Source organism: Arvicola amphibius, chromosome 13 (genome assembly GCF_903992535.2).
Source record: "Arvicola amphibius chromosome 13, mArvAmp1.2, whole genome shotgun sequence".
NCBI lineage: Eukaryota > Metazoa > Chordata > Mammalia > Rodentia > Cricetidae > Arvicola > Arvicola amphibius.
In genome coordinates, this window is record NC_052059.1 from 60,601,710 (window position 1) to 60,612,448 (window position 10,739).

General features: G+C 46.8%; 1 protein-coding gene across 1 annotated transcript; it reads left to right on the top strand.

Annotated features, from left to right (window-relative positions):
• Positions 1–5: 5 nt before the first annotated feature.
• On the top strand, positions 6–4,699 carry Psmb5 (proteasome 20S subunit beta 5). The gene is made up of 3 exons (XM_038310089.1): positions 6–250; positions 1,301–1,607; positions 4,199–4,699. Exons 1-3 carry the CDS (start codon positions 53–55, stop codon positions 4,483–4,485), a joined length of 792 nt encoding a protein of 263 aa, XP_038166017.1. The 5' UTR covers positions 6–52; the 3' UTR covers positions 4,486–4,699.
• Positions 4,700–10,739: the final 6,040 nt, after the last annotated feature.

A 10,739-nucleotide genomic window follows, 5' to 3' on the forward strand; every position in this document is an offset into this window, starting at 1 on the left:
GTCCGTTCTTCGGAGGCGGTCTCGGAGTTAATTCCTGTTGCCCTCACTAGAGATGGCGCTGGCTAGCGTGTTACAGCGGCCTTTGCCGGTGAACCAGCATGGGTTTTTTGGACTCGGAGGTCGCGCAGATCTGCTGGACCTGGGTCCGGGGAGTCCCGCTGATGGGCTGAGCCTGGCCGCGCCCGGCTGGGGTGTCTCCGAGGAGCCGAGGATCGAAATGCTTCATGGAACCACCACCCTGGCCTTCAAGGTGCTCAGCCAGCCGCCCTGCGGCTCTCGCCTCTCGGGCATCCCAGCCGGAACCGAGGCGGGCGGAGGTTCGGTCCTCTCACCCCGACCCTTAGCGGTTTCGCCGTCTGATAATCTTGAGAACGGGGAGGTGGGAGCGGGGGCGGTGAAGGAAGGAGACCGAGACTGTTTGGGTTGGCTCCTAGGCGTTCCCGTTTGTCCCTGTTCAAGAAGGGAAGCCGCAGTAACAGCGAACCGTGGTGGCTGAGAGAAAAACGTTGTAGCGGTTCAGCAAAGGTTTTACAAACTGGGGGTCCCCTCCCCGGAGCTCGATAAAGTCCGGGCACTACTGTAGTGGGTACCAAACAATTAAGGTCCCTGTGCCACCTCTAAATAACTAGTTGTGGCTCTTAGGCGAATCTTTAAAGATTTATTTATATTTTAAATAATTTATTTTATTTCATATGCGTTAGTGTTTTGCCTACATGTACGTCAGCGTGAAGGTGTCAGGTCCCCTGGAACTGGGGTTACAGACAGTTGTGAGCCGCCATGTGGTGCTTGGAATTGAACCCAAGTCCTCTGGAAGAGCAGACAGTGCTCTTAACCACTGCGCTCTCTCCAGCCCGATTTATTCTTATTTTTGTGTGTTTTGCCTTTTTGTGTATTCACTACGTGTGTAGTGCTCGCAGAGGTGGAGAGAGGGCGTCGGATTCATTGGAACAAGAAGTAAATACGCTGTGCACACTCACTAGGGTGTATTTGTGTGCTGGGAACTGAACTCGACCCTGAAGAATAAGACTAGCCAATGCTCTTAACCACTGAGCTAACTCTAGTGCTCTTAGGGGAGTCTTTATGTCATTAAAGTCATTTCTTCATATGTGAAGTGAGTAATCTTGTTATTCTCAAATCAGGAATTGCTGTTAAGCCCAAATGACATTTAATATGTGGACTCAATTACACAATCCAAAAAGATACAGGAAGATATTCTGGTTTTACATTAATACAAAAAGAAGTATTGGAAGTATTTGTGGTCTTATGTGACCTCCTTTGTGTTTTCTCTGACTTGAATTAGTTTCGCCATGGAGTCATTGTTGCTGCAGATTCCCGGGCCACAGCAGGTGCTTACATTGCCTCCCAGACCGTGAAGAAAGTGATCGAGATCAACCCCTACCTTCTGGGCACCATGGCTGGGGGTGCAGCCGACTGCAGCTTCTGGGAGCGGTTGTTGGCTCGGCAGTGTCGAATCTATGAGCTTCGAAATAAGGAACGCATCTCTGTCGCGGCAGCCTCCAAGCTTCTTGCTAACATGGTGTATCAGTACAAGGGCATGGGGCTGTCCATGGGTACCATGATCTGTGGCTGGGATAAGAGAGGCCCCGGTGAGTTGTTGGAGTTATGTACTCCTTGGCGTGGGCCCTACGGTGGGGCGGGGCTAAATGGATAGATAATTAAGGGCTTTTAGTGGATGCTGAGGATGTGTGTGTTAATTGGGTTCTTGAAGCTTTTCCTTCCCTCTCCAAGGTAAGGTAGGCATTGTGCTGTATAGGAAAGGGCATGGAGTTAGACTTGCTGTGTCATTGTCTCAGCTGACCTCAAACCTTTCCTCTTAGCCTATTTCTTCATCTCTCAGTAGGTTGAGTGAGCTGTCACAATGGTTGTGTGTAGTGAATATAAAGCAATAAGGACAGCGATGGGCACATTTTCCTTCTTCCCCATTCAATAAACAGTGAGGACTAGAAAACAGCTATATTTGAGAATTCAGTTGACTGAAGAGATAAACTCTAGGCAGTTTTTTGGGGGGTACAGGGGGTCAGTTGGGAAAGAATTTATCTGTGTAGCCCTAGCTGTTCTGGAACTCACTCTGTAGACCAGGCTGGCTTTGAACTCACAGAGATCCACCTGTCTCTGCTTGACAGTGTTGGGATTAAAGGTGTGCGCCACCACCACCTAGCAAGCTAGCATTTTCTAACAGGACAAAAAGTGAGCTGCACACATAATTTTAAAATTTCTCATGAGTGTGTGTGCATATATATATATAGTGTTTTATATTAAATTTTTTACATTGTTTCATTTTATGTGCATGGGTGTTTTATCTGCTTATATGTCTGTGCACTACAGTGCATGTCTAGTGTTCAAAGAGGCTAGAAGAGGGTGTTGGATCCCCTAGAATATAGTTACAGACAGACAGTTGTGAGCCACTGTGTGGGTGCTGGGAACCAAACCCAGGACCTCTACAAGAGCATCCAGTGCTCTTACCCATAGAACCATTTCTCCAACCCCATTTTTAAAAATTTTAAGTTGGCAGAGACAGGCGGATCTCTGTGAGTTTGAGGCCAACCTGGTCTACAGAACAAGTTCCTGGACAGCCAGAGCTACACAGAGAGATCCTGTCTGGAAAAACAAACAAAAAAAGAAACCAAAAAATTTTAAGTTACATTATTTATTTCTTATGTGTATGTGAGTTCAAGAAAGCGCACATCCCAACACCTACATGTGGAGTTCGGAGGATAACTTACGGGAGTTGGCTCCCTTGTTCTATGGAATAAACCCAGGCCTTTGGGCCTGGTGGTAAGCAGCAGTCACATGCTGAGTACCTCACTGACCCTAACTTAAACAACAGAGAAGCCAAGTGATCACAGCTGTGATCTTAGCCCTATGGAGGCTGAAGCAGGAGGGTCAAGAGTTTAAAGCCAGCCTAAGCTGTATTGAACCAGGACCGCCTGGGCCACACAGTGAGACCAAATCAGAAATATATAAAGCTAGTGGAATTGGTTTATAGAAAATATAAAATTCCCAAACTATGTCTCAGTATTTGGCGGTAGTACCATTTTAAGTGCTGTTGTCACTGTGTGGATGGTGACACTCAGCTGTGTGGTTGCCATCTCCGTTTCATTTAGTCTTTGGCCTAGAAGGAGCCCTCCCTTGCAGCCCTGGGGCTCTGTTTTAAGTGTTGTCTTCCACCATGCCTGAAGGTCCTATGCTTGGACTGTCTAGCACTCTTGCCTTTTGGACTTCCCCTTAGAACAGGCACGATGGTTTGTGTAATGGAGGAGAGATGGGTGGCATGGTGCTTGCACTCTGGAGAGCTCAACAGGAAATTTGATTCTTTCTCCAATTTTTAAAAAAATTATCGGTGGTCCTGGCATATGCCTTTAATCCCAGCAATCAGAAGGAAAAGGCAGGCAGATCTCTGTGAATTTGAGGCCAGCCTGGTCTACAAGAGCTAGTTCCAGGACAAGCTCCAGAGCTATACAGAGAAACCCTATCTCAGAAAAGAAAAGAAAAGAATAGAAAAGAAAAAAGTTATTTTGTTTCTTTGTGAGTTTCTCTGTGTGTGTTTGCATGTGTGTGAGTATTTGCATGTGTGTATGTATGTGCACCACTTGTGAGTTTCTGTGTGTTTGCGTGTATGTATTTGCATATGCGTGTGAGTGTTTGCGTGTGTGTGTGTGTGTGTGTGTGTGTGTGTGTGTGTGTGTGCACCATTTGCACGTCCAGTGCCTAAGGGGGCCAGAAGAGGGCGTTGGGTCCCTGGAAACTGAAGTTACAGACACTTGTGAGCTACCCTGTGGATACTGAGAACTGAACCTGGATCCTAGCGAGAGCAACAAGTATTCTTAGCTGCAGAACAGTCTTTCCAGCCATTTTGTTTTGTTTGAAACAGGATTTTCTGTAGCACAGGCTGGCCTCAAACTCAATTCATAATTATGGCTAACCTTTAACTCCTGGTCCTCCTGCCTACACTGCCCAAGTGTGCTGAGATTCCATTTTGGTGGTGGTGTGCGTGTGTGCATGAGTGTGTTGATAGATAGAAATCAAACCCAAGGCCACCTTGCACGTGCAAGGCCTATATTCTGCAGAGCTACATCCTTGTTGAGAAGATGAGAAATCGCCTTGGAAGATGAATGAGATAGCAAGGAAATGATGGTCTTTCTCCTTTTATCCCTACCCGCCTCGTCTCCTTTTCTAGGCCTCTACTATGTAGACAGTGAGGGGAACCGGATCTCTGGAACTGCCTTCTCAGTGGGTTCTGGCTCCGTGTATGCTTATGGGGTCATGGATCGAGGCTACTCCTATGACCTAGAAGTGGAGGATGCTTATGATCTGGCCCGCCGAGCCATCTACCAAGCCACCTACAGAGATGCCTACTCTGGAGGTTCAGTCAACCTCTACCACGTGCGGGAGGATGGCTGGATCCGTGTCTCCAGTGACAATGTCGCTGACTTACACGACAAGTATAATGCGCCTGTCCTCTGAAGGAAAGCGGATGTGGCCCTCTGCACCTGTTTGGGGGCTCCTACTGGTTACAATAAATAATAGCACTCGTTCCATAGTGAAGCCCACAGTTATTTCAGTACCTCTTGTAAAGCTCTGAAACATTGTGTGTTCACAGTTGATGGGCTCCTGATGGATGCATTAGCTGTTTGTTTTACTCTCTTGGATGCTAAAATTACACTACTCTTCAACCTCGGCCTCTGTCGCATCTTTTGTCCCTCCTTCAAGCACTTTACAGTCAAATAAGCCAGGACAGTGGGAGAGAGAAGGCACTGTAATTACAGGAGATGGTGGCGTGGAGTCATGTCTGCTGCATACATAATGTCCTCGCTCGTGAAGCTAATAGTGAAGCAGGAGGAGGGAGAGGCTTCCTGCTTCTGTTTGTGGAGATGAAAGTTGATGAGGTGGAAAGATACACAGGGATGTTCCAGCCCGGGCTGCAGAGGGAAAAGCTCTTACCTCGTGGTGGGGGCAGGAGGACGCTGTACACAGTGTAGAATGATAACCCTCCCCACCTGGAGAGACGGGTTTCTTTTGTGTGGCTGTCCTAGAACTCCCTGTGTAGACCAGGCTGGCCTAGAATTCACAGAGATCCACCTGCCTCAGCTTCCCAAGTGTTTTGATCAAAGGTTTGCGCCACCTCACTCAGCCAAATCTGGAATCTTGAACGAGTTGGGAAGGGAAGGCTTGAGCCCTGAGAAAGTGGACACATGGGTGAAGCCTTGGTGATGCTGTTCTGGTCTCCCCATGTGTGGATGATGGATGTGCGGCTGGAGGGGAGAAGGTGGGATGTGTGGATGGGAAAGTCCCTGCTGAGCACATAGGAAGTTGATGCCACACACCCAGCTTTGAGGGGGTCTGTGACTCAGGGTGGCAGCAGACAGGTGGGATATAAGAAAAGACCATCAGTTAGTCATATTCTGGTTTAGAAGGCAGGCAGGCTCTTCTCCCATCCCAGCAGGGTGCAGTTTGTGTTCTGATTGATGAGGCTGTCCTTAGGAACTGATGGAGCCTTGTTAATTGCATTTGTCATGTGCAGGGAAATTGTGAATCAGTGAGACTGGAGAAAAGAGTCCGGGAAACAAATGAGTTGTGCCTTGGGAAATGCATTTTGTCGTGAAGTCTCTGGAGCCTGGGAACCACTGAGCATGGACTCAAACAGACTGTACTTTTAAAATGAGACTATTTTGGCTGGGGATGTAGGTCAGGAGGTGGAGTGAATGTCTAGCATTTACAAAGCCCTAGGTTCAAACCCCAGCAGCACGTAAAAACCAAAAACGTAGTGATAGGCTTCTAATCCCAGCTCTTGGGAGGTAGAGGCCATTCCCAGCTACATCGTAAACTGGAAGTCAGCCTGATGTCGCGGATTAGGTCAGTACGATAAGTAACCAGGCTAGCTCAAAGAGTAACAGGAATACTTTAATGGTTAAAGAGGGGAAACTTACACTATAAGAATGGGAGTTCCAAAATCCGATAGGTCAGGAGGGCACCACGCAGAGAGAGCATGCACCAGCACCTCCCGGTTTTTTCTTTTTCCTTTTTCCTTTGGTTTTTCAAGGCTGGGTTTCTCTGTATAGCCCTGGCTGGCCTGTAAACTCATTCTGTGAACCAGGGTGGCCTCAAGTCAGAGCTCCTCCTGCCTCTGCCTCCCGAGTGCTGGCATTAAAGGTGTGCACCACCACTGCCTGGTTTTTTTTTTATTATTTTTTATTTTTTAGTGATTTATCCATTATTTTATGTGCTCTGCTGTTTTACCTGTGTATCTGCGTGAGGGCATCAGATCCCCTGTAACTGGAAAAGTTGTGAACTGCCCTGTAGGTGCAGAGAATTGAACCCTAGGGTCCCTGGAAAAGCAGCAAGTGCTCTTAACCAGTGAGCCATCTCTCCAGCACTGAAACCTAGTCTTTAAATAAAAATAAATTTAGGCGGGGCTGGAGAGATGACTCAGAGGTTAAGAGCACTGTCTGCTCTTCCAAAGGTCCTGAGTTCAATTCCCAGCAACCACATGGTGGCTCACAGCCATCTGTAATGGGGTCTGGTGCCCTCTTCTGGCCTGCAGGTATACACACAGACAGAATATTGTATACATAATAAATAATTAAATATTAAAAATAAAAAAAATAAATAAATTTAGGCCAGGCAGTGGTGGTGCATGCCTTTCTTTAATCCCAGCACTCGGGAGGCAGAGGCAGGTGGATCTCTCTGAGTTTGAGGCCAGCCTGATCTACAAGAATTAGTTTAAGGACAGACCCCAAAGATACAGAGAAATCCTGCCTCAGGGGGGAAAAAGATTAAAAAAACAAAAACAAAACAGGTTGGAGAGATGGCTCAGCGTTTAAGAGCACTGCCTGCTCTTCCAAAGGTCCTGAGTTCAATTCCCAGCAACCACATGGTGGCTCACAACCATCTGTAAAGAGATTTTGTGCCCTCTTCTGGCCTGCAGGCACACATGCAAACAGAATACTGAGAATACTGCATACATAATAAATAAATCTTAAAAAAAAAAAACAAAACAGCTGGGTAGTGGTGGCATACATCTTTGATCTCAGCACTCCTGAGGCAGAGGGAATTGGATCTCTGAGTTTGAGGCCAGCCTGGTCGACACAGCAAGTTCCAGGATAGCCAGGACTGTTTTACAGAGGAGAAACCCTGTTTTTGAAAAGCCAAAAATAAACAATTAGATAAATAGAGCCTGTGATGCTTGCTCATGCCTTAAATTCCAGCACTTGGGAGACAGAGGCAGGTGGATCTCCATGAGTTTGAGGCCAGTCTGGTCTACAAGGTGAGTTCTAGGATAGCCAGGGATGTTATACAGAGAAATCCTGTCTCAAAAAAAAGGAGGGGGGGACTGGAGAGAAGGATCAGGAGTTAAGAGCACTGACTGTTCTTCCAATGGACCTGGGTTCAGTTCCCAGCACCCACATGGCAGCTCACAACTGTCTGTAACTCCAGTTCCAGGGAATCCGATATGCATGGCAAAACAACACATAATAAACAAAGATAAATTGACTCAGGTGGGGTACACATCTTTAATCTCAGCACTCGGGAAGCAGAGGGAGTTGGATCTGAGTTTGAGGCCAGCCTGGTCTTCAGCTAGGGCCGAATAGACCCTGTCTTGAAAAAACAAAAAACAATAAATATTTTGTTCTTTTTTTTTTTTTTTTTTCAAGACAAGGTTTCTCTGTGATTCCCTGGCTGTCCTGGTACTCTGTAGACCACACTGGCCTAACTCACAGAAGCTCACCTGCCTCTGCAGTGCTGGGATTAAAGTCCAGCATTGCCACCACCTGGCTATAAATCAATCTGTGCAGAGTCCTGTAGGAGAGAAAAGGAAAACCTGTAGACCTGTGTGTGCCCTTCTGAAACACCTATTATTCTAACCCAGGTCTGTGGTACAAAGCCCATTTAGTGAAGGTCCACTGTTAGGTTTTCTGGAAAGAGATTAGGAGGGAAGGAAAGTTTGTTAGTGTCTATGAGGTTAGAGATGGGGTTCAGGTTAAGAGCACTTGCTATTCCTGCAGAGGAACCTGGCTCCGTTTCCAGCACCCACATCAAACGGTTTACAGCTTACTCCATTTTAGTGAATACAGTGCCTCTAGTGTTGAGGGTACCTGATCTCACATGCACATACCTACACCTACATACACAGTTAAGAAATGCTAGCCAAGGAGCTGGAGAGATGGCTCAGAGGTTAAGAGCATTGCCTGCTCTTCCAAAGGTCCTGAGTTCAATTCCCAGCAACCACATGGTGACTCCCAACCATCTGTAATGAGATCTGGAGCCCTCCTCTGGCATGCAAGCATACATGCAGGCAGAACAGTACACATAATAAATAAATAAATTTCTAAATAAAATGTACCTGGGTGGTGGTGGTACATGCCTTTAATCCCAGCACTCGGGAGGCAGAGGCAGGCAGATCTCTGTGAGTTTGAGGCCAGCCTGGTTTACAAGAGCTAGTTCCAAGACAGACTCCAATGCTACAGAGAAATCCTATCTCAAAAACCAATAATAATAATAATAAAATGTTAGCCAAGTGGGATCATGCACTCATTTTATCAAAGAACTTGGGAAGCTGAGACAGGTGGATCTCTCAGCCTATATGGAGAGACCCTACCAGAATCAATCTGACCAGACTTTAATCTCGACACTTGGGAGGCAGGGGCAGGCAGATATCTGAGATCGAGGGCAGCCTGGTCTACACAGTGAGTTCCAGGGCTACATGGAAAAATCCTGTTTTGAAAAGAAGCACACAGGGCTGGAGAGTTGACTCAGCAGCTAACAGAACTGCCTGCTTTTTCAGAAGTCCTGACTTCAAGTCCCAGAAACCACACTGTTTCCAATGATGGGATCTGCTGTCCTCTTCTGTCTGGTGCCCACTTCTGTCATTCAGTCATATATGCAAATGAAGTACTCATATACATACATAAATAAATCTTAGAAAACAAAACGGAAATAAAAGTAAATATAATTTCTTAAATTGTTAGTTTCGGAGCTGGAGAGATGGCTCAGTAGTAAAGAGCACTGGTTGCTCTTTCTGAGGACCTGGGTTCAATTCCCAGCACTCCCCATAGTGGTTCACAACCATCTGAAGTACCAGTTCCAGGAGACCCAACTTCCTCTGACCTCTGCCAGCCCTAGGCACACCTGGCTGTACACATACATATATGTAGGAAAGATAGTCATATACATAAATCTAGAAACAATGAAAGATTGCTGCTCCCTACGCCGTCAGTAGCCCCCTTGTACACTTGTCTGTTCTCGCTGGGGGAGATGCCGCTGTTGAGTGCATGCACCAGGTCAGGGACTCTCCAGACTCCTTCCTAATACAAAGGGCCTGACAAAGGAAGATGGAAAAGAAATTGCCGTAATAACTGAAAGATTGATTTCTCGTGGCAGTTCACATTTCCAAGAGACAGGCTCTTGAAGGGAAGGCTGACATTTTTCCTCCCTCCACATATAGCTCAGTATCACCAAAATCTGAGTCCTCTGGGTTAGTCTGGGGTCTAAGCAGGATCAAAAAAAAAAAAAAAAAAAAAAAAAAAAAGCAAGCAAGCACTCCTGGAGATCTGTGCACTTTCGCTTGCTTGTGAGCAGTGCAGGGTAAAGACTGGAAGTGCCTTATGGCAGCTCCACATCACGCAGGCAGGGGCTGTGGGGGTAGAGAGTGCTGCAGGGGACCATGGAGGAGGTGGGGCCTCACAGTTACTGAGTGTTCCCTGGTAGGCAAGACCGAAAGGTCAATGTCTCTTGATATCCTCAGCTAGCAAATGAGAAAACCGTCAAAGCCATTTGGGGAAAGGAAAGTCACATCCTCTGAGGGGCAGTAAAACAACTGATTGATTCTGGCCCACAGAATCCACGTGGCATGCTGGGAGGAATTAAGAGGTGAGATGAAACCTGGAGCCATTATGTCCCCGTCTCCTAGCACTTAAGAGGTAGAGGCAGGATTAGGAGTTCAAGGCTGTCCTTGTCCATGGAGCAAGTTTGAGGCAACCCTGGGTTACAGGAGGCCCTGTCTCAGAAACAGTGGCAGCAAAAAAAGGTCGCATGGAGAAGAAGCCTGAAGTGAGGCGGGGCAGACAAAGGGGGCTATGGAGGGAAAATGGGGACAGTTGTGAGGGGAGTAAGGAGGGGCTGTTCCTCTTGTGCCCAGAGAGACGAGAGTACTGGGTCAGTCACAATCTATTTTAGTAATGGGTGATATTAGGTGGCTTTGATTTTTTTCCCCTCTTATTTTGCTCTTTTCTTACAAGTTTCCCCTCCTGCCAGGGCCATAATACCAGAATAAATATGACTAGCAAGCACTGACCGTATGATACAAGGACTTTATGATTTAAAATATACACATCCTGCCAGGTGGTGGTGGCGCACACCTTTAATCCCAGTACTCGGGAGGCAGAGGCAGGCGGATCTCTGAGTTCGAGGCCAGCCTGGTCTACAAGAGCTAGTTCCAGGACAGGCTCTAGAAACTACATGGAAACCCTGTCTCGAGAAACAAAACAAATTGGAATATATATATATATATATATATATATATATATATATATATATATTCCACTGCTTTGTGTTTGTTTCTTACTTGTTTTAAAAAAGTTCTGCTTTCCTCAGGGAGCCAGAATCATATTGGGAAAGCTCAAGTATAGTAGGCAAGAAGAAAGTGCAAACCCAGCAACCAGAACCACCCCAGGGGCAGCTGCTCCTCCTCCCTGACCCAGGCTGCTCCTCTTGTTTCCTCC

What these genes read in the sequence shown, in the direction of transcription:
- Psmb5 (XM_038310089.1), top strand. Translation starts at nt 53, where the DNA reads ATGGCGCTGGCTAGCGTGTTACAGCGGCCTTTGCCGGTGAACCAGCAT. An exon ending in CCACCACCCTGGCCTTCAAG is followed by an intron (nt 251 to 1,300) that starts GTGCTCAGCCAG and finishes GACTTGAATTAG; the next exon opens with TTTCGCCATGGAGTCATTGT. An exon ending in CTGGGATAAGAGAGGCCCCG is followed by an intron (nt 1,608 to 4,198) that starts GTGAGTTGTTGG and finishes CTCCTTTTCTAG; the next exon opens with GCCTCTACTATGTAGACAGT.